This window comes from Amyelois transitella, chromosome 20 (genome assembly GCF_032362555.1).
Source record: "Amyelois transitella isolate CPQ chromosome 20, ilAmyTran1.1, whole genome shotgun sequence".
Classification (NCBI taxonomy): Eukaryota; Metazoa; Arthropoda; class Insecta; order Lepidoptera; family Pyralidae; genus Amyelois; species Amyelois transitella.
The window spans coordinates 2199887-2225497 of NC_083523.1; the positions used below are offsets into that span (position 1 = coordinate 2199887).

General features: G+C 33.8%; 1 protein-coding gene across 6 annotated transcripts in view; it reads left to right on the forward strand.

Moving 5' to 3' along the window:
- LOC106134424 (fibroblast growth factor 22) overlaps positions 1 to 22607 on the forward strand; it is a 162397-nt gene extending 139790 nt beyond the window's left edge. For 5 of the 6 annotated variants that reach the window (XM_060949841.1, XM_060949843.1, XM_060949840.1 and 2 more), the window contains 2 exons: positions 4327 to 4430; positions 19689 to 22607. In XM_060949841.1, coding sequence (XP_060805824.1) covers positions 4327 to 4430; positions 19689 to 20192 — 608 coding nt within the window. In that variant the 3' untranslated portion in view covers positions 20193 to 22607. The remainder of the gene's footprint in view (positions 1 to 4326; positions 4431 to 19688) is intronic. The other variant, XM_060949844.1, reaches the window with a different exon arrangement.
- Positions 22608 to 25611: the final 3004 nt, after the last annotated feature.

Consider the following 25611-nt stretch of genomic DNA (forward strand, 5'->3'; position numbering starts at 1 on the left):
TTTGGCTTATTGCTAGTCCGTCACCTGATAGAAGAATCCCAACCAGTCACAATTTGAATCTCAATCATATCATTAAGCCTAAACTTATTATAAGAACTTAACAAAAATGTCGTAAAGTGCAAAAGAAAGAGAGAAGACGAAATAAGTGAATTTTTTTTATTATATATATATATTTATAAGTTACTCCGTTGACAGGCCCATCGCCTCTAAAATAATCACAAAGAAAAATCCTTTTAATCTAAATTTCTATCTAAAATTTATCTACATTTTAACCTCTTCGTGTCTTCCTTGTTTATGATGCGACTCCATCATTACCATAGACGAGTTTACAGAATTCTGCAAGAGTTATTATCTGGTTAGCAAAATAATTCTGCTTGTTCGCCGTAAGCGTTCCGCCATGTTATTTACTGCTAATGTAGTCCGAGTCCAACTGAAGTTTATCTCATAATTAGCTTAATACACGCCTCTTCATCTAATGGTGGCTGAGATATGGCTTAGGTAATATAGGCCACAGATTAAAGAGTAACTGCATGCCTTCTTAAGAGCTAACTCTTGCCGGTACAATTAAGAAAACCGTCCTCTATTAATTTCTTTACTCCGTTAAATGTTTTATTTGATAATATGTTTGTACATTTATTTTTTCTATTATTTGTTCATTATATTTTATTGTATGAAGATAGTTATGAATGTGGATGAAGCGAAAGAAGTATGGAGGGATCGTGGCAAGTGAAAAGATGTGGTCTCTGCCTAGCCCTCCAGGAAAGAGGCGTGATTTATGTATGTATGTTTTATTCCTGATCTTCCTCTTCCTCTTTTTCTATTATTTTTTTCCTTCTACTGACGTCGGCATTGAAAAATTTGTCATGTCATAATGACCGATAGGTCCTGCCTCATTTCTGAATCTTCGTTTATGATATTTTCCATCAAAATTATTGTCTCCTTTCTTCTCCAGCACCACATCTCCAATTCTTCTATCCTTTAACAGTATTTTTGTCTTATTATCCACGTTAAGATTCACATCCGAATGAGATAATACTCCAAATATAAGTATGTTTTAATTAGATGCTTCTTTAATTATTTTGTAGTATTCCTTACGTATCTTATATATAAAATTCTCGTATCACAATGTTCGTTCCCGTACTCCTCCGAAACGGCTTGACTGATTCTCATGAAATTTTGCATATAGAGTAGGAAAACAACTGCAAAACAAAACAACGTTTGCCGGGACAGCTAGTAATATATAATAACGTATAATTGTATGTATAAAATCATCTTTCCCAGCATACATCCAGGCAGACGATATTTAAATGAACAAGAAATAAATAAATCATTATTTATATAAATTAAAGAAGCGTGCCATATTGATGTAGTTATAATCTCTAATCGCATTTTTCTGGAGCAATAAAGATATCTATCGAGTTCTGCGTCGCACGTTTTGCTAATCCGATTTTGAGATACGCACGAATTTATTCAATAATAAATAAGCCGTTATCTGGGAAACCCTGACCATGAGAAAGTATAGTGATTCATTTAATTTTAATATTATGAGCGACTACATTTTATCCGCACCTTCGCCCGCGTAAAATTTCAGAAAAAAGTAAATTTATACAAAATTTTATTAAAATCGTGTCAGCGGTTAAGCCGTGAAAGAAAAAGTAAGTAAAAAATAATAAATCTACAAGTTAAAAACAAACTGACTTAAATTCTACGCTGAAATAGATAAAATAGGCAAGAAGAAGAGTTCCTAATTTCCATTTACTAAACCATTCGTTTATAGTCAGCGTGGATAATACGAGTTATTGAAATTCTTACCTTGGACAATATACTAAAACATTAACACTAAAATAACATCAAGACCGTAACATTACAAAACACGTAAACATGCCATATATAATTTGTACTAACTTTCATCCGCAACTTCACTCGCGCGAATACAAAAGAATAAGTGAAGATTTTTTGCAAATTTCACGGGATCTAAAGTTTTTACCAGGATAAATTAATTATTATATATATAAAAAATTTCAAGAACTATAGTTCAGTTGATGCACGTGCAGAGAAAACAAACAAATAAACTTACTTCTCAATTAAACATACATACATATGGTCACGTCTATATCCTTAGCGGGGTAGACAGACCCACCCAGTCTTGAAAAGACTGATAGGCCACGCTCAGCTGTTTGGCTTAATGATAGAATTGAGATTCAAATAGTGACAGATTGCTAGCCCATCGCCTTAAAGAAGAATCCCAAGTTTATAAGCCTATCCCTTAGTCGGCTTTTACGACATCCATGGGAAAGAGATGGAGTGGTCCTATTATTTTTTTCTAATGGTGCCGTGAACCACACGGCAATTAAAATTTTTAACAATAAATTTTGTGTACACTCTATGTGTATTTAACTCTATGGTATGGTCAACAAAAGGTGTCTAATAGTTGCCCTGTTCTATTTACGAGCCCTTAATTCTAAGGAGCTCTGATTCCGGCCGTCAGGAATTATGTAAATCGCCCCATATTTTACAATAATGGTCACTGAGCCATTTCTGTGGTCTAAATGGTGAATCTTCCTGATAGAGTATATTTATTTTGTTTACTGAGAAAATGAGCTTATTTGTATGCATAATAGTGCCAATGCCATGTATAGTGCAAATAAGTGGAGTTATGTAAAAAATTAGGTAAAAGTAGTGCTCATTGTATTTTATGACGAATACCTTTTCCTACTTAGAAAAATCGTATGTGATTAAAACATTATGGTACCTACTTAAGAAATGCGAGATGAACAGAGAATATGTACCAATGATTATTTTCCGAATTATGTACAAATATACCATAACGACCGTTCACGTTCGTTGTAGTGCCGTGTGGTTCCCGGCACCAATACAAAAAATAATAGAACTACTCCATTTCTTTCCCATGGATGTCGTAAAAGGCGACTAAGGGATAGGCTCACAAACTTGGTATTCTTTTTTAGGCGATAGGCTAGCAACCTGTCACTATTCGAATCTCTTTTCTATCATAAAGCCAAATAGCTGAACGTGGCCATTCAGTCTTTTCAAGACTGTTGGCTCTGTCTACCCCGCAAGAGATATAGACGTGACCATATGTATGTATGTATGTACGACCGTTCACCACGGGGGTTGGCAGAGCATATGGGTTTCCACTTGCTACAGATCTCGCGCTTCCTCCGCGTTAATTACTCTTTTTAAATCTGCTCATGTGTTACGGGTAACATCACCTTTTTTTAAAACATTCGCAATTATATGACGAGAAGAGATTCGAATAAACTCATGTACATACTAGATTTGATTAAAATTTATAGATTGACAAGACTTTTTATTAACATAGGCTTTTTTGCCCCGAAACTCGTTATAAATGTCTCTGATAATTACGACTTAGGGACTTTGAGGGCAAGACTGAAAAAGCATTATTTAAGCTTGCTTGCCCCACCTAAGACCCCATCTCGATTACTATCATGCAGATTGTGGTCAAACGCACTAAAATTTACATACATATAATCATGTCTCTATCCCTTCCGGGGTAGACAGACTTCAAAAGACAGCCAACAGTCTTCAAAAGACTGATAGGCCACGTTCAGCTGTTTGGCTTAATGGTAGAATTGAGATCCAAACAGTGACAGGTTGCTAGCCCATCACTTAAAAGGAAAATGCCAAGTTTATAAGCCTTTCCCTTTGTCACCTTTTACGACATCCATGGGAACAAGATGAAGTGGTCTTATTCTTTTTTTCATTGCTGCCTGGAACCACACGGCACTAAAATTTACAATTAAAAAAAAAAGATTTTCTAGAAGTAGGTATTCGAACCGAGTTATTCCGGACTGATTCCCAAAATCTGATACCGTTACCGTTTTTTAAGAATGAATTTCTATTCCATGAATGTGGATGAAGCGAAGGAATTATGCAGAGATCGTGGCAAGTGGAAGAAAGAAAGAGGAAGTCTCTGCCTACCCCTCCGGGAAAGAGGCGTGATTTTATGTATGTATGTATTTCTATTCCAGGCTGGTCGACCATTAAGTAGAGACCAGGGATCAGAACGGAATAGAAAATATTTCAGAGTTGATCAAATGTGACAAAAGTAAACTTAGTTTTAAGTAGTTTATTTGACGTCAAACAATGTTGTGAAACCAAAAGATATGACAATTTTTAAGCGATATGAAGTATTCTATAATAATGAATAATAATTTTGAATTTGAATTAAAATTATGAATCTGAATTAAAATTTTGAATTTGAATTAAAAATTTGAGTTAGATAAAGTAACATATTAATGAAGTAGTAATGATCCGTCATCATGTATGTATGTCTGTTTGTTGCAGCGATACTTCAGCGTGCGACGTACAGGGTCGGCCTCCTGACGATCCAGGGGGTGTACACCTGCCTCTACCTCTGCATGGATGCTTGCGGGTTTCAGTACGCACATGTATGTATACCTCTTTTTTTCTTATACTAGAGGCTCCACTCTGTATATTTATTTTTTCCCGTTTCCTCTCTTAGTGCACCCCTGGACCACTCAGTCGGTCATTTTCCTTAATTTTATTATTTTACTAGAATCACCATTTGAACGGGAATTCCCCGCGGAAATTTCGGGAATACTTTCTTAGTGAACCCCTTGACCACATAAAGAACCTACACGCCAAATTTCAAGTCTCTAAACCTAGTGGTTTAGGCTGTGCGTTGGAGTCAGTCAGTCATTCACTTTCTTTTACAATATGTATTTAGATCACATTTTTTATTTCTAGTAGCGTTGGTCGTCGGTCTTGCCGTATGATTTCCGGCACTTTAGAATAGAACTTCACCATATTTTTCACGTGAATGTCGTAAAAGGCGACTAAGGAATAGGCTTATAAACTTCGGATTCCTCTTGCGCGATTTAGGTTTTTCGCTGGTTTTTGACTGATAGCGCCGCGTGATTTTATTTTTTTATTGTTGTGACGGGTGGCGTAGGCATGTCGCCTCAAAAACAATAACATTAATAGTATAAGGTGTCATAATATCTGATAAAATATCGGGAAACAATTGAGCGTAACAAAGACTTGTAATAGTAAAGATTAATTTAATTACCCAAAATATTTAACAGTAACATGATACATAAATCAAAACAAGAGGCGTTAATAAACGATGAACGGCTATTAAAGTGATGAGCGATCGAACACACATCTGCTTTACTTCTACCGTACGAAGTTGTTCACACAAGGTTAGTTGCTCGACCCCGCTATGTTAAGAATACGAAAAGAAATTAAACATTCTTATAATCACGTCTATATGTCGTGTGTCGTGAACAGAGCCAGCAGTTCTGGAAGACTGATTGGCCACGTTCAGCTGTTAGGCTTAATGATAGAATTCAGATTAATTAGTGACAGGTTGCTAGCCCATCGCCTAAGAGAAGAATACCAAGTTTATTAGCCTATCCCTCAGTCGCCTTTTACAACATCCACAAGAAAGATTGAGTGGTCCCGTTCTTTTTTGTAGTAATGCCGAGAATGACACGGCAACTAACTTTAATTTGGATAAAATTTAAAAGACATAGAACTAACTCCCATCTAAATACATACATATACATACATACATATAATCACGTCTATATCCCTTGCGGGGTAGACAGAGCCTACAGTCTTGTAAAGACTGATAGGCCACGTTCAGCTATTTGGCTTTAAGATAGGATTGAGATTCAAATGGTGACAGGTTGCTAGCCCATCGCCTAAAACAAGAATCCCAAGTTTATAAGCCTACCCCTTAGTCGGCTTTTACAACATCCACGAGAAAGAGATGGAGTGGTCCCGTTTATTTTTGTAGTGGTACCGGGAACCACACGGCAACTAACTTTAAGTTGGTTAAAATATTAAAGACATGGAACTAACTCCCATCTTAATGGTAACAACAAACAGCACGAATGAGGCGAGTCCACTCGACCAATGTGTACTTTAACTTTTTAATTGTGACGCAACCGCGTGGTTACCAAGAAGCACGCTATTATAAGACAGGTTTATTTATAAACTTAAATAAAGCTTTATAGACTTTTGTGGTATAATCTTTGAGAATCTTCAAGTTCATTTACGAGACATTGTTAGCTACCTAGACCTCATAGTTGAGTAAACTTGTTCAACTAACAGAATCTACTGTATAACATACAATGTATATTTTATACGATCATATGTATATAGGTATTATATTAGACATAGCGTCTTTGTCTCTTACGGGGTAGACAAACTCAACAACCTCGAAAAAAATTAAGGCCATGTTCAGCTTAATGTTGGAATTCAGATTCAAATAGACGTAATCCTTATTACTTAATTACATATTCCATTTTATTATTTTAAGGTAAATTTTCATGATGTGTTCTTCATATTAGGATAGGACATATTAATCGGATCTTTAACGCATAAATGATCGAACAACATCGTAAATAAATTTTATATATAATAAATAATGGGTAACTTTTAACAATATAATTTCCAAAGTTTACATTATTTCTCGATTAATTTAAATAAAAATTTTGCCACGCATGTAATTCTTTAGTATTTGTTACCTATTGGTTCTAACAAAAAAACCACGAAAATAAATCTGTTAACGGTCACACATTAAATCATGCATTCACACACACAAAACCACAATACTCCTATTACGGCCTATAGCTTTCTCTGAGGATACCGATCGATCACAGATTTATAGATCCGAATGATCTATTATGAGTCCACACAATGACTCATCTATTTTTTATTAAAAAAAAATATTTTAAGAATTTCCCTTTACCGTGGGAATTACGGATTTTTTTCTTGTTAGCCAAATTTTAACCCTTTTTGAACAAAATTAGGTTCAGGAGTACGTTGTCAGGAGTCAGTCAGTCAGTTAGAAGCTAGGAAAGTAGATTTTAAATGTGAGTGGCATTTACACTATTGTGATAACTTATAGCGAATATAGGTATTCATCAGTTTATATAAAAAAAAAACACGGTGAGGTCTTCTTGTTACTAAACGAAAGTCAAAACTTAATGTTAAGTAAAAAAGCTAGACAATTTTTCATTTTATTTTGTGTTTCTCTATCCAGCTTATTAAACAACTAATAATCAGGCCATCATCAATAACAAAAAAGGCGTCAAATTACCTAAATAATAAATTATTTTAAATGCATATTGTTCCCGAAATAAAATTTTCATTTTTCTCCAATATTTTGAAAACTTTTATACAATTTTAATCAAGATTGTGGTTAGCAACACTCAGCGTACTGTAAACACGGTTTCTGACATCTCAATGGATTGAAATCGTTTAGCGAAACATTTATCTTCGGTTTACACCCTTCGTGTCGACAATTTGTGTGCACTTCCCTTTACAAATGACATTCACGACTTTGTTTTTTGTTTTTCGAAGTCACAACTTAATGTTATTGTATCAGAGTTTATGTGAAAGGGGTGCGAAAAATATAGATTTTTCACTTTCCTATGGAAAATCTTAAATTAGTAGTTTTATGACAATGTCAAATAAGCAATTTGTTGATACAGCAGAGATTTAAATTAAAAATAAAACAAAAATGTGTACATATAAAAATAGGATTTTCGACAAAATTTTTGTTACTTAAATAGGTGTATTAGGTAATATGATAAGTATAAATCTTGAAAGTTGCTTTTACTCCCAATTAAAAAAGAAAGGAATGACAATAAATAAAAAAAATAAGATTTGAAAAATGGAACGCGATTCGGAAATCGAGCATGACACCCACTAATCGCAAAGGCGGGATACACTTACGATTGCCTAGCTTATGAAGACCTTTTGTTCAATACAAATTTTGACAAAAAGAGTGTTAACACTATTTGGTCGGTTAATTCTATGCAGGGTGATCCCATTAGGGAGGCGCTACACTAACAACAGGGCGATAAGGATGTAGTGACACCATTAATCAGCGACTTCTCGATTCATTAACACTCGCTAGTAGAATCGATTTGTCATAGGTAGATGTGTGGCCTTAGATAGGGGCGAATAGTTTGAATGCATTTGCTTCTTTTTTTTGTTCTAAGTGCTCGCACTTATCTGTAATTGATTATGTAACGGGAAAGTTTCATCTATTTCAATAAGAATTTAGTTTTATTTTGCAAGTATTCAATCACATTCTTTATGCATGTCATTTATATTCTCGAAAAAGTCGGTATGCATTTGAAAATACTTATAAAAGAAAATAATTACTTACATAACATTACCAATTTTTATTTTAAATACTTACCACCTATTTGATAATAATTATGCATGCTTATTTATAATTAAATAATTTGGTATGATTTAGTGCATAATATTTAATCAAGTAAAAAGGCTTATACTATTTAAATTGTCATCATACAGTTGAACTTGGCCTTGCAGTGGCTTCAGTCTTGCAAAACTTGGCTCTATGTAAGGAATAAAGACGTGATTATACTATTATGAGGTTACGCATCTATTTGTGGTATGCATAAATACCCTATTTGCAATTCGGGTGTCACCTCTAAATCACGAATTCTAAAATCGGGAATTTCGTAAATAGCGTTTTAACCCCTAAGGTATTGTCCTCGCCCTTCACCCTCAAACAATTCTTGGAATGTAACTCGCGCAGACAGGTCTCTTTGAGATTTTAGACAAAGGGATTTTTTAATTTGATTTCAAATAATCTAGGTTCTTTATTTTATTCAAAGTTCTAGGCATACTTTCAGTTATTAGAATTCTTTAAGAGAGATTTTTTTCATTATCTAACACTTTTATAAATCTTAATTTCGTTATCTAGCAAAAATTTGCTCAACTCAATATATGTACGAAGTTCTTAATTTGAAATTATTTATTTGTCTTGCCCATTAATTGCTACAAAAAAGCACGTATTTTTTTTTTATTAGTGTCTATTATATTTATAACTACAGTGTATGCTGCCAGTCTCATCGCTCATCGTAATCTTGTGACACATCCTTCAAAATAAGAGCTTCTGAATATTGTGTTTGTGGCACACCTAGATCACGTACCTACAATTTATGTTTTGTAATTAAATAAATATATGTGGGATAAATTTGTAAGTTCGATACTTGTACTTGGGGATACTAACACACAATTCATTCAGACACACTTATGATAACGCCTCACGGGGATGTAGTCAAAACTACATCATTCTACTCCACATGCCATGATCTTTACAAACTTTCTTTCGTTTATTTATAAATAAAACTCTTATAATATTGCCCGAATCACTAGTAGACAATGTTCAACGATTTGTATAGTATAGACCAAGCGCTTTTGTGCATATTTTATACTATTCATTAAAATGTTAACTAGGTATTTTAGAATTGATACATTTGACGCTTGTCTATAGCGCTTTTAGCCTGTTAGCCTATTAGTAGTAAGATACAAATAAATTTCAAAATAAATTGGAACATTTTGCTTTGACACTGTATTCAGTCAGACGACATTTGATAAGTATTAATTATGGCGCAGAATAAATAGTTACTAGATAGTAAGAAACCTTGTAAAGGTATCTTGTTTTCGAATTACATTATTTTAAAAATAATATATACCTATCACGTCTGTATTCCTTATGGGGTATACAGGGCCAACAGTCTTAAAAACCTGAAAGGCAACGATCAGCTGTATGGCTTAATGATAGAATTGAGACTGAAACTAGCAGCACATCTCCTGAAAGAAGAATAACTTTTTAAGCTTTTTTTAACTTTTTCGTGCTATCTTCTCCTGAATGTGTCTCAAACTTAACAAAACAGACGCTAACGGTGCGCGTGAGCATGTCCAATCATCCGGATTACTGTGACTCTTGATTGCACCCGACTTCCTTCTTTATGTTTATCTATTACTAGTTCTGCATCCGAAGTTCCTATATAGTCTTAATATAATTTACTGCATTGGGTGTACATCTGTTGTTGCTGTCGTATGATTAATTTATGGCAGGCACTTAAACAAGTTATTGCATGCATTTTTTCTACATTGCAAGAAAATGGAAGTAAAGGACTATTTGTCATACCTATATGTTATTCCCGAATACATTTTTTCATAGATAAAGTAGAAACATTAAAACAGACACATTTTCGCTTATATTTATTTTTACGACTGTTTTTACCTCAAAATTAACTTCGAGACCTGTGGCCGTGTGGTTCCCGGCACCAATAGAACAAAGAATAGGACCATTCCATATCTTTCCCATGGATGTTGTTAAAGGCGACTAAGGGATAGGCTTACAAAATGGGGATTCTTTTTTAGGCGATGGGCTAGCAACCTGTCACAATTTGAATCTCAATTCTATCTTTAAGCTGAACGTGGCCTATCAGAGTCTTTACAAGACTGTTGGCTCTGTCTACCCCGCAAGGGATATAGACGTGATTATATGTATGTTTGTATGTTAACTTCGAGACCTTCAAGCCTTATAGACATTTTCCTTTTCTACCTTGTTTTTAGATTTTCCTGAAACTCTGGCACTAATTGGTCACGTAGTAACGCTCCAATTAAAAATGGGGGTAAAGGCGGCATCGCGTTTATCACGTCACGTAACTTCCAGATTACGCCTATAAGCCTTATGTGTAAGCTTGTTACGCAAGTCCGAGATAAAATGACATGGGAAACGACTGCTTACACAGCTTATCAATTTGTAATTCGAAATATTTGGGATATTTTGTATAGCGGCTCTGTTGTTCTTGCGGAAAATTTGATATGACAAGAAAATTATGATTCCCGTTCCTTTTTAATATATATCATTAAAAATAATACCATTTCAAACATTAATTATCTTATTTTTATAAAAGAACATCAAAATAACTAGATCACTTACTCTGTTGACGTATAAAAATAGGCACTTTGGGTCATTATGGCCCCTGAACTGACAAGCGCTACCAGGACAATAGCCGTAGTTTTAGAGAAATAAAGCGTTCCTAGATAAAAACAAGAAAAGGATTAATAACTTCACTATTAAAGATACCAACCGAGACAGGGACGCTGATTAAGGGTTGAGTGTATAAAATACAAAGATATTTAAATAAAGTACATATTCATAAAAATAACATTTATGGCTGGTATTTACAAACAAAAATCTGGCGGTTGTTGTAAATATTGCTAAAATAGAACCTCGAGTGTTAATAAGATCATTTAAAATATTTAAAAAATCGAAAGTAACGCTCCAAATTTATATTTTAAGTAGCCAGTGTCAACCCTAGGCGGCCATCGACAAAAAGTTCGAAATTTAAATTCGGACTAAAGGGTTTCGCCGCGCCACGGGCGCCGCCAATGTTGCTGCGTAAAAAAAACTCACGATATCCAAAGAAAAAAGTGTAAAACGGTTCACAAAATAGACATAATTTATATTTGAATTAACGACCGCATTGTGTGTTTTAGATCTGATGTTTATTTACGATTGTTTACCCCTTTTATGTTTTAATATTATCCAATATTTATGATTCGATTTTTGTCGTGTGGAATCCATTTTTTGTTTAATGTTTTAATTTATAGACGTTATTTTTAAATGTTTGAGACGTTAATAGGAATAAAATTGTTTTTTTTTCTGTTGTAAATTGGTTACTTTGTTTAATGCACCGAACTATTATGTAGGTTGTTTGTTCCGTACATAGTATTCAATATTTGCAGTCATAACTCATAAATAAAATTAACATTTAGATTACTTTTAGAGTTTGCTATAATCATTGTTGTTGGTCGTATTACTTCCTTGAGACAAATATGCAATGCTTTTGAATTGCCGTTATACTAGGAATGCTGGGTTTAATTACTTTTAATACGCACATGTTAATATATACTTCATACAATTATACAAATATAAATTTCTGATTATGGACCAGCTAAAACCTGGCAAAATGACAAATACGTACTTAATAACTAGCGTTCAAATATTTGTATATATATTTATAAAACATTCAAACTATTACAATAGGCGGACAAAAATGTGGTCCACATCTTAAGTAAGTATATTTATTTAAAAACAGGCAGCAAGAAAAAGGAATGTTCAATCGATATGGTATTAAATACTTGAAAATGCTACTTACAATATCAAAAACATTTCTCTCATTAGCCGCCGTAGTTAGAATAAAAATATCGACACACCATATTTTACAACATTTTTATGGCGACAGAAATGTAAGGACGAAGCCGCGTCTCCAAGATTACCAGATTATAAACTCGATATAAATTTATTAATGATTAATAATGATATCGAATTCTGTATTCGATGACTATTTGTCGATAAGGAAGAATAGGGTAGTGCTATGTCATTGTTTTTTTTTTTGTTTTTTAAGTATTTTTTCATGCTTTAAAAAAATTTATATTACTTACAATAAAACTGTAAAACATTATTACATTTAGGTATTTTCCAAAAAAAAAACTTTTAACCATTAACCGTTTCTTTTTAAAAAATCATTAAGTCCTCTGGAATTTTACTTCTACGTCTTTGTTAGTTTCAGTTTCATTGCTTTTGAAGTACTTTTTTTTATGTAAGTAATCTGATTCTGAATGCGGACTTCACTTAATTCTTTGATACTAAAAATAAACCGAAATGCAACTAAATATAAATAAAATGGACTCCACTGCCCCAGTTGGCCGAGCAACTTAATATGAGACTTTAAATTCCCATTTAGTGGCGATCACTGTCACACGCGCAGTGTGGATCGTAAACTTTTTATCGGTTCATTTCTCTATTTTTATACCCTTTGTTCTATTCCAAATGTAAGAAATATCAACGGTGTTATGAAAGACACTTTTTCTTCGAATTATTTCCGCGCGTTGACAGAGATCTTTTGGAGTTTATTTGTTTCTTTAGAACAAATTTCTTTTAATGTTACCGACTGGTTTATTATTGTAAAGACTAATTTTATAAGCTTTAAACTAGGTTATAAAGTTAAAAATTAAGAAAAAAAAATCAATAGATAAAAGTCAAATACCTTATAGAAGGGCTTAAGAAATTTACTAGATTAGAATTGTCGTGAGAACCACTAGGAGAAATCAGCAATTAAATTACCAGTAAAAGCAATAAATTTGCGTTAGCCCAAGCTGATCCGAGTGAATCCGGGATATAGTAGGTATTAGTTAACCGAGATTTATAACGTCACGACCATGAAATCCCCGTGACGTTAAGTTTACTGATAGTCATCTAACGGACCTAGATTCTAGGTATTTAATCCAATAAATAAAAATTTCGGCACTTGACTTCTATCTAATAAATTATTTAGTCCAATCCGAGACAGATCACAAAAACAATGTTTATTCACAAACCCATTATTATTTTTGCCGCTATAAGATAATCAATGTTGCCAACATACAATTTTCTTGCAACTAGTGTCAGTACAAATCCTAATAATAGGGCGTAGATAAATGCCTTTGAAAAAAAAATCCTGCCAATTTTGGAGGCAAACATCGTTAGACGAATTCATATTATTAGAAGTGTAATTAAGATCTAGAGTTTAAGATTTGAGGCTAGGAAGAAATAAAACAAAATATAATTGATAGGTTTAGCTTTAACAACTTTATTATAGACCCAGACATGAGATCACAATTTATTTGTAACCTATTATTATCTAAACGATTACTCCCGTATATTTGGACTGAATAGTAGTTTGTATCAAAAGTAACACTTTATTTTACAATTAATCATTGATAAGCCTTTAATTTTTGTTATAATTATTATTAAGTAAAAATGATAGTAAGGAAATTCTGTAAAAGCTAAAATCTCATCTCGTTAATTCAACTCAGTTTTTAAAATTCCCGTGTAAAATTTAATGTTACTGTCAGTTGCTATCTCAAAAAAAGAACTAGGAAATAGAACTCGGAAATACATAATTTAAAAGCACAGAATAAAAATATATTAACACTTGATTAATAGACAAGGCGTCGGCGAATTTCGGGAAGGCTGACGGAATCCCATAAAAATACCTGAAATTGACGCGTTTCTATCGCATCGATCTTACGTGGGTCTTCTCGGAAATAATAATAGTCTGTGGTCAACATTCAACAGGAACATTTCACAGGAAACAAGTGTGCAGCCGGATCGGTGAATTATTATTAACTAGCCTTTGCTTGGGCTTTTGATATTTTCAGAAGCTTATGAGTTTATGTGTAACAAAAGTATAAATATTTTCTCCTTAAAAATATTTACATATACATTTCAAAATGTACTTAAATTACTATTATACTCCAGAATGATCAGTTATGATTTTAATTGAATGCACAATTTTTCTTTTAGTATGTTTTTAATATTTTTTGCTCTTCTGCTCGAATATTGAAAATAATAACCTAAATCATTTGTTTTCCATCGGATCTCCGTAATTGGAAGAATCTGAAATTGAAACAACTAAATCCTACGATTCAATGCTAAATTAGAAAGTCACTTTGGAAACCTAATTTACGCGCATCCAGTGTTATTTATTCAGCAATAAACATGTCAATTACAGAAGTCTAGCCAGAAAGATTTATTTACTCCCAACCACGATATAAACCAGTGAAAAATATACTCATAGACATGTCAAATGTCAGTGGTCGTTTGTGTTACCTACTGAAGAGTGTTTATTTATGGAAAATTAATGTTTTTTTTTTTTTTGGGTTTTATTTGATTATACAAATCAGTCTTACAGTTCTTTGGAACCATAATTTGTACTTATGGGAAAGTCCAAATTTTTGCTTTAATATTATATTCAGTTAAATATTTGTGATTGTATTTATAATTGTACAACTCTGAAACTAAACAGATTAGATGAATAAGGACAAAGAGATAGATTAGTAGAAATATCTTGACCCGATGACTGTATCTTCATGGACGATCTTAAAAATATCTCTTATAAATCCGTTAATAGTTTTCCAGTATACTGATAACAAAAATTAAGTCGACTTGAGAACTTGCTCCTTGTGAAGTCCGTTAAAAAGTGAGTTCAGTGTTTATTTAGGCAAAAAAAAAATAAGTGTAAAATGTTGTCAACTCGCTTATTTATACCACTTTTCAAAACATTTTATTGACAGGACATATCCTTTGTGAGGATAGTAAAATTTAATTCCATCATATCAAATCCTTTACAAGGGCCAGGAATCGTCGAATGATCTCCTGTATCAATTTATTTTTAGTCCATAAAGATCGAAATCGATAACCCTACTAGTGCAGCAACCCAATCGATCTTATCGACTATCGATGAACACACGATCTCAAAATATTTGACCCGTAAGGTTGGCACGATTTATTCGATAGCAAACGTATGTTAATTCTATGAGCATCTGTATTTGCCCGAAGCAAATGATATTATAATAATTTTATTACGAAATACTTACACAGGATTTGCATTGACGTTAAAGTTCTAACTTATTAAGAAAATCGTGTAAATGTACCAAACAGTTATAAGTAGTTGATAGTTAGGCTTTAATTCACACACTCGATATATAATTTACTTTTCGATCATTGTCATCACCACAACTTTGAAATACCTAATACATAAATGATTTTACATCCAATAGCTACCTATCTTTAATTGCAAATTCATATATATGTCGTCTGCACTGAGCCACTTTTCTGTTTACTTGAATTATAGGTTTTAGGCGTTACTTATCTTTCGTGGCGTTTTCTTAGGCGTTTTTATCACTTAAGGGGTAGACACATTCTACAGGCTCACACAGACTGAAAGGGCACGACTCAGCTGTATGACTTAATGATACCCGTAGAATTCAGATTCAAATAGTGACAGATTGCTAGCCCATCTATTTTTAAATACGATAGATGTTAAAACTTTTTAAAAAGTCTTATAATTCTAAACCAATACACACAACATACATATGGTCACCTCTACATTCCGTGCGGGGTAGACAGAGCCAACTGACTTGAAAAGACTAAATGGCCACGTTCAGCTATTTGGCTTAGGTTGCTAACCCATCGCCTAAAAAAGAATCCCAAGTTTGTAAGCCTGTCCCTTAGTCGCCTTTTACGACATCCATGGGAAAGAGATGGAGTGGTCCTATTCTTTTTTGTATTGGATAAATTGTTTCCGGGTTTTAAACAAAAAAAAATTGAAAAAAACCGGAAACAATGAGGCTCTGAAAATATTAACAAAATTTAAAAGATAAGAATTGCGAAATATCGACAATTTTTTTATCGACAAATTGGTCTATCTCGACATTCGTTATCGCTACATTCACGCCACTGACTATGAACCAATTTCTCTAAACAGGGACCTGTTGCCTATTATTGGAAGTAGGGTCTAATAGTTTCGTGATAAGATAGCAACGTTAGATATATACATTCGAGTTTTAATTGTGAAATCGAATTGATCTATTAACGGTAAACTTTTTACGATTGAAAAATCGATCGTTAGAATAGTATCTCGGATCGTTTAATATTGATAAAACTAATCTCTTCATTTAGTATTAGGATATGGCCACGGCTTCGCCCGCTTTAAAAGTATTTTATTTGGGGATGAACAATTTTTAAGTACCTATTTACTTATTTCACGAAGCAGTAAAGTTTTGTTCACCCCGTATGACATAAACTAATACATGTGAGATAATAAAACGACAAAGCAAAATACTGATTAATTGTTCAATTGACGAAGCATACGATTATATTATATGTGTTTTGTAGAAAAACGCCAAGACATGCAAACTTTAATTACTTATTACGTAACATCTGCTTTATTAACGGCAATAATTTTGAGCAAAGCAATTAAATATCTGGCATCCCATTTGGTTTGTAATCAAGTTGTCACATGAGATTAACAGTAGAAACAGTTAAATGAGATAAACGGTGGAACAACTAGCGCCATCTAGTAGTTGCATGGTGAACTAAAAGTGAATAGGTGTTGCCGTACTAATAATCAAAAAAGATTTGTATTTTTGGTTAAAACTATAGATTTAATTACGTTGTAACTATATATTTTGATAAAATTTGAGATGAAACTTGACACAGAAATAGATATCTAGGTGAAATTCAATTATGTAGGTAATTATTTTCTCTAGATTTCTCGAAGAAAATCTATTTTACATAAACCTCGCGTACAATAACAAAACTTAAAAAAATTAATTCTGAAAACAGCCAAACCGATTTTCTTACATTACATTTCTAAATTTTCAACCCAAGTAATTTTGTTTTCATTTGCAAAATATACATTAGATTTTAGTATAAGTACTTTTATACTTGGCCCACTGTCCACATGAGTAATTAACGAGTAGGTTACCTAATGAATTTGCTTCTAATGTAACTATAGGATCCTATGATCGTGATCATGGCATGCCCTGGAGGTATCGCCGCGTGTGGCATGTTGGCCAAGCCTGAAACCTTGTACTTAGATGACTTTACGAGTTATTCACACAGTGCAACAAAGTAACAACATTACCATGGATGTCGTTAAAGGCGATTAAGGGATAGACTTATAAACTTGGGATTCGTCTTTCAGGCGATGGGAAACCTGTCACTATTTGAATCTCAATTCTATTATTAACCCAAACAGCTAAACGTGGCCTATCGGTCTTTGCGAGACTGTTGACTCTGTCTACCTGCTAAGGGTATAGAGGTGATTATATGTAGCATGAAAGTGACTTATGTGATCTAGGGCTGCACTGAGAGTGGATTTCTCGAAATTTCTGCGGAATTTGATACGTATTATTCTAAACATGACATCCCAAAATCTCAATTCATTCTACGAGTAGTCTTATTGGCTCCTGCCTATCTCATAAGTATTAAAGAAATGAAAAATCTGTATCCATTTATTCTAATTAATTATTAATGATCTACTAATGTTGACACCATACAAAACATTAAAGTGTCATTGAGCGTCCATAAATCGCGGACTATCAAATAATTTCCAAACGAGGAGTGACGGAATGGAATGATGCTATCAGAAAGATTTACAATCGCGTGCTCCCACTAATTAAGACAAAATCTACACGTGTTTTAATAATTGCTCCTTTGCTCTGCTAAGATAAATTTTTAATTTATCACTGAACTAGCGACTCATTGCATTTATGGATATAAGTAAACCTTCTTTTCAATATTTCAAACAGGAACAAAATTCGTCCGCAAGTTTCCTAATTTGATTATACGAGTATATTCAGAGAAGTTAAGTTGCCTCCTTGATGACTCCAAAGACTGGAATCTATGTCAGTAATCTATAAAGCTTCTGATTGAAGTTCACTCTATAAATCAATTGGGCTATTATTATAAACCACGGAGATTGAATTTAATATCGACCAATACCTAATGGTCACTCTTGAGACAATTTAAGATGCATTAGTACACCTTAAGGCTCTTATAAATATTTAGTAGCCAATTCGTCCGAAGACGCAAACCTGATGGTTAGAGGCATAACGGAGAGGCCTTGTAAGGCCTAAATATGAGATTCTTAGATAGAAATTGTCGATGTTATAACCTTAACATCGACTATTAAGGCGTTGCACGATGTAGTGTACACAAATGAAAGTGAATTTATTACTTGAATAAATTCTAATGACAACAGAGTCAAAACAAAATTGGTCGTACGCGAAGTCGAACTGGCTGCATAAGCAAATTTTTTTGACGGCCTCTGTGGCGCAGCGGTAGTGCGCTTGTCTGTAACACCGGGGGTCCCGGGTTCAAATCCCGGCCAGGGCATGATGAGAAACGAACTTTCTCTGATTGGCCTGGGTCTTGGATGTTTATCTATATAAGTATTTATTATAAAATATTGTATCGTTGAGTTAGTATCTCGTAACCAAGTCTCGAACTTACTTCAAGGCTAACTCAATCAGTGTAATTTGTAAAAAAAAAAAAAAAAAAAAATATTTCTGATCTACTAATAGACCCAATCAATTTTGTCAAAGCCTACCTCTTTGGATGTGCAACGCGATAAAAGACTTGAGTGCTTTTATCACAACTATCAATAAAAAAAAACTATTATTACTGAAGCAAGAATTCGTCTATTGATCGTAGGGTCTAATTATCATTCTAACAAATCTCACATTTGTCAGAATAAAAATCAAACCTTATTGCCGTTAATTAAAAATGTCTTATTTGCCTCGTTCTACGGGTGGGATCGATAGTAGTAGATATAATGGAACTAAATATTTCAATTCGCCCTACACGTCTACTTAGCTAAAAGACAAAGGTGTTCAATACAGCTTCATTTGTACCGTGTAATCGATAGTCAATTATCAAATTAAAAAAAATCGTTGCGTTTATCTGTCACTTAGGTATATTATGTCAAGTCCCTTACATTCATAAGCCTGAGTTAGCTATTACCAACTTAAATTATAAATAGAAATGGCAACTTTAAGAGTCTCTTCCAAGATGTATGATAATGTATTGACAAGAAGCAGGCAATTAAGTGTAATGTAAATAAAACTGAACGGTCAATAATTTAATGCGACTTGATCTAATGACCAGTCCGAGAGTCCGCTTTCAAACGAAGTTGATCCGATTTCTGTCTCTGTGTATTTCATTTTGCTCGTAGGTACTATGCCATGTTAAGTGCCACAATAATGGTATTTTTATCGTTTATCAAAAACTTTATAATAATAAATTATGATTTAAAACACCTAAACTTGAACCCTGTCTCAACTGGCTTGCACGATATTCGCGGAAAACTAATCAATAGTCAATAACATCAAAATTTTTATTGAAACTGCAAAATTTCAATTTTGTTATAATTCCCACCGAACAGTTTTAATATGCTTAGTATAATTAATATCGAATAAAACTAATCAATATAAATTCTCTGTTGTTTCAGAAGGATCTCTCGGACGACTGTCTGTTTGAGGAACATTTAGAAGAGAATAATTACAACACGTATTCGCGGATACGAAACGGGAAGAAGACGTTTTTGGCGTTAGACAACCGGGGCCGGGCGAGGCGGACGCAGATACCGGTCGCCAGGCAGCTCGGCAACCTGTCCACATACGCCCTGACCCTCACCAAACGATGGGAAGGACACGGACACAAGCAAACGCAGTGCCCGCCGCGGCGACACAAAGGCAAGATCAAAAGGCCCCCACCAAGACACAGAAATTGCATGTACAGGATACAGAAGCAAAACCTGAGGCACAAGCGGAAGCACAAGAAGGCTAACAATGCCAAAAAGAAGAGGCATCCGAAGGCGCGGAGAAAACAAGAGAACGGGACGACGACTACGACGGAGGTGTACTGGGACGAGTCGACGATGTCGACCATGTCGACGACGGACGTCGAGTTTTTTCGTTCGGGGACCGCGCAGGAGGCGGTCGCTCCGTCGTGAGTGGATCCCTGGTCGCGGTCTCGGCAGCCGTTGCGCTCGCGCACTAATACGGTTCCACACTTACACGTGTAAAGAATCTCTATATCATTCCTGCAATGTGCGCTGCACTTGCCCTCAGCGACGATGTTGCATTGCTCTCTTAGCATCACATTCGAAATATCGAATGGCTTAGTTTCTTCTCGGTTTATGAACCCCTAGTATCTCCTTGTAGTAATAATACTTTAATACTCAATCGTCGAGTCAAAACAATGAACAAATCTACGGCATTACAGCCAACAATAAGAAATGATATTATTCTACCAAAGCTACTGAAATTATCTATCTCAATTTATATTCCTAGTTCGCTTTAAAACTTAGGTTATTGGCAAGATTCCAATTGTCTTAGTTACTGTTACTTATCATGAAATTATTAATGTAGATGATAATTATGCGATTATTAACAAGTTGTTTTGTTAAAGATTTGTGATTATCGTTTGGTAAGGTGGAACAGTGTTAGGTAGATTATATACCTGTTTGTGATGATCTAATATGCATATACCGTTGTTTTCTATGTTATTATCAAAAAATATTTCCAATGGATTGTCATAGTGAACAGATTATTTCGTATCGCCCAAATCCATTTGTTGGTTGGCTTCTAAGATTTCTATTTAATTACGTTTAAGTGATTTGTTAATGGACTTGATACGAGACATCTCGGTTCCGTTACAGAAAGCATTTATCGTCCCAAAAAATCTTAAACGATCGTAATTTTCCACATTTACAAAGTGCTCTCCCAAAAGCATATTCAAATTAAGAAATTATCACTTTAATTCCTTTGGCAGCCAGCCGCGTAGTGAACACGGATATAAAAACGAAAATTAGTTTTACTTATTTTATAGTCCTCGTACTTATTTGCATATGAATGCGTTGGATTGTCACAATCAGGGTCTAGAGAAGCTTTTGTACTTAGATTGGATGTGTCGAGGTGTAATTTCGTAAGAAATTGACTGAAAATTGGACTGAGTAATGTAGTTAATGTTGGTTTCGGTCTAGAGTCTAGACTATGATAAGGTAAAGACTAGCGCGGCGTAACGGCTTGCTTCTGTTATCGGTGAGTTATGAGATGTCGGTAGCGAGCGGCCAAGTGTACATTTTGGAAGCAATAACTCCGAATATTAACGAAATTCCTTCGTATCTAAACCAGTTCATACTGGATTATTACAAGAAATTATGACAAGACAACATAATAATTGCGCAAGATTTGACTGCTTGCACCGGCGTCTAACATAATTGATGTAGTGATAAAAAATAACAGCGGAGATGTGACTACTAGTGTGTAGGCCTAAAACGTGTATCTAATTTGTAAATTTATTTATTTTCCATAGAGAAAGTGTATTTTGTTAACGTTTTAGTTGATGTTTTTTTATTCTCTTTTCCCTGTAGTTCCAACCGAATGTAGATATGTAGGATTTCATACGCTTGTTACTTTTAGTGAGCCAATTAATTTGTATTATATTTTAGTCCGTTCGGTAACAATATGTGCAGATGCTATGTGTATAGTGTGTATGACATGCGAATATTGTGATTGGGTGGATGTCCGATTATCTTCTAATTTTCGATGTCCCTCGCAATGTACGTAAATTTTGGGGCTGAAATATCTTGAGTGTAATCATCAGCGGATTGAAAGCGAATAAAATAATGTGTGTTCTATTTGTTAATTTAATTCTATATATATTTGTAATACGAAATAATTACTTCATTAAATTATTGTTATTTAAAGTCGTAATATGCCAAGGTCCATTTGAACCTTGTAAATTTTCTTTTTTTGTAAATTACAAGTTTAATAATGGTGACATTATGTCTATTTTTTAACAATTACTGATGAATTATTTCACTAAATCGCTGATGATACACTCAGAAAAAAATATAATCAGCAAGCTTTATGAATGCATCTACGTATGATGGGAGAATGAACTCTGAATTTATTTATGTATGAACATAGTCACGAAAGCGACTCAAAATCGCGACTCGTCTCAGCATTTATGCATTTTAATTAAAATCGAATATTTTTCATGAACTTGGCGCTCACACCGTCATTCATGCTCCCCTTTTGAGCGTAGATTTTTTGTCACTTTCGTTATAATAAATTATTCGGAACACGAATATATTTAATACTTGACTCGTTATTGTATGCTAAATTAATACTAATCGATCTTTATGATAGAGTAAAGCAGTATTTCTGGTATTGTAAAAAATGGTTCTCCGATAAACAGTATCTAGTTTTGTAGTTTTTATATTGAATAGGAATTTTAAGAGACAGGCCACTGATTGTTCCGACACAGATTTACTTGTACGACATGCTTTGATGAGACGCAGAAATTACAATGTCACATATTCTCAAAAAAAAAAAATAAGCCGTCAAATAAAACAGGGTGATGCCACTGCCCAACTAATTCTCAACTAAATAGGCAATAAAATGATTTTGGTGCAGGTAAAAAGTTGGAGTTACGAAAAGAGCATGATGTTATTGAAAAAGAACCCAGGGTCCACCTACCTGTGACCATGACTGTGGAGAGGGTCAGGTTTTTACACGAAGCGACGCGCGACACGCCCTCGCTGGAAAACTAACCTATATTGAACGTTTAGGTTTAATAACGACTTTGTTATACATATATTGTTTCTTTATACATATATTGCTTCAGTACTTTTGTACAAATGTTAAAAAGGAGACTTAATTTTTTAATGGATACTATGACATTGCTGAGCAAAATCTTTCACTTTTCTGCCTCTATCAATTCCTACCCCATTCTATGAAAAATTTTTTACTCAAAACAATTCAAAAGACCTACTTACATAATTTTTATTGAGAAATGTGACTTTGCAATAGTTCCTACGATGATGGTGTAAAAATATGACTCGTAAGTTTATAATGTACGCAAGTGCCATACTATCTAGCCCGCCCGGCTATACCTACCGATTCAATTTTATTGCTGTAATTACAATAATTTTTAAAACCATGTTACAATAAATGTTTACATCACAGTTATGATTTCGATATGAATGCTTAAGATATACTTACAGAAAATAAACAGCTATATCTACCGATACATTTTTTATTGCTGTAATTACAATAATTTTTAAAACTATGTTACAATAAATGTTTACATCAGTTATGATTTCGATATGAATTTTTAAGATATACTTACAAAAGTAAACAGCTATATCTACCGATACAATTTTTATTGCTGTAATTACAATATTTTTTATTACCGTATTACAAACATTTTACATTAAAATTATGCTTCCAATATGTTTTAAATCCAGGATATATAACTGTTCAACCAATCAATAATATATAGGATGGACAAGATGAGTCAAACAGTATTAATAAAATAATTTCGAAACATTGTATTCGTGTTTGCTTAGTGCATTTATAAATGTACAAAATAAATGAGAAATTTCGATCCAGAGTTTTAAAAATATTTGAATAATCTTTAGATATTTCTAAAGTAGAATAATTCACATTTTTACCTATTGCGTAGTTTTTACCAAAAGATTGATGGAAACTTTTAGACAATAAACTTTTTACAGCCTCTTATACCAACAAATAAATAAAATGATTCTATGAATAATGTGTGTTGTTTCATTTTTAATTATTTAAGTACAATACCCGGTACATAAGTTGAGACAAAACACGGCAGTATTAAGTTGCAGGTGACATATAGTGGTCATACCTACCTGCCATATCCATGCGGCTATATAAGGCTATTTTTCTGTCTGACTGAAGTGCTTTAAAAGGTTAAATGTGAGGTGAGGATATAATCAGGGGAAGAAGTTCTATTGCCAGGCTTACGTTTTTCATCTGCCTCTTTCTATACATACATATAATCACGTCTCCTTTCATCACGGGGTAGACAGAGCCAACGGTCTCGCAAAGACTGAAAGGCCATGTTCAGCTGCATGGCTCACTGATGAAATTGAGATTCAAATAGTGACAGGTTCCTTGCGATTCGCCAAAACTTTCATAATGGCAATCAGGCTGTGATTTGGAATTCCCTTCTAGCATCTCTCTTCCCCGATTCATACAACTTGGGGATAATCAAGATTAAATAGGCATTATTGGGCTTACGTGCCCACCTTAGACGTCATCCTACTTACCAACAGGTAGATTGAGGTCGAACGCACTCAAATTATTATAAGTATTTAGAAAAAGTCATGCACATCACCTAAAAGCAGAATCCCACGTTCATGAGAATTCTTTTAGTCGAATTTTACGAAAGAAATGGAGTGGTCCTATTCTAAAGTGCCGAGAATCACACGGCACCTTCTTTTTCTATCACTTCAATCTCAAAGATATAGGTACCTATAATAGGTATATTAAACGTTCGTGAAAACAAGCTGTACGTTACTTATCAGTGAAATAGTGTATGACATACAGTAAGTAAGTATTACTCTATGGTTCTATACATAAAGTAGGTAAACCATAGACATTTTTTAATTATATTAACAGTAATGTCTAAAGCTTTCCACTGGTCATGTAGCAAAGTAAAATAATGTGTGTGCCCTCCGGGAAAGAAGCGTGTTTAAAATGTAAGTGAATCGCAGAAAACTGTAAAAACACTGACAGCATTTTGCTTACTGATTCCATAAACATCTGGGGTTATTCACGAAAGTTGATAAGGCATGTTTTATCGTCCTTCACTTTCTATACCGAATATATAACTAGATTTATGGTAGAATGAATAGGAACGAACGGACAAAAACACAATAATCTTCTCGTCTGTCAAAAAGACATTATTTAAATTAACTCCGACCGAATTATGGCAGGACGAGAATTCTGCGCATGAATTTTTATACATAAATAGGTACGGAACGGTTGTCTATTTGTTCCTAACATTTTAGTTTTTTTATTTATATTTATACTATTTAAAACAATTAAAATGTGATCCTAGATCGCTACAGTCGTGTCATAAAGTTCCCAAAAATCCCAAGTTAAAAAAAAGAAAAAGAACCTACCTTGATTGACTTTTACAATCATCATAGGAAGCTGGCACACTAAGTTTTTTCGCTGGCAGACCACCATGGAAGCTTGCACTAGATACATGTGGGCCTATTCGTTTAGTAGTCTTTTACGACATCCATGGGAAAGAGATGAAGTGTTTAATGTTTATATTCTCAATTGCCGGGAACCAAACCGCATGTGAACAGTGAACTGAAACATTCATTTAGTCATGTTGGCAGCATTGTATGAATGACGTGCTAAAGAAAAGGTCCGCTATATAGTAATACATTTGAAAAAGCGAGATAACTAGATATTATCTGTTCCTTATGAAAAAAGTTAATTCACAATGATATCTTATTCTGATCAAATGCACCTTCTTACCTAGTAATAAAGTCACTTTTCGAAGATTTTGCTATTACTTTGTCTTTGGCGTATCCG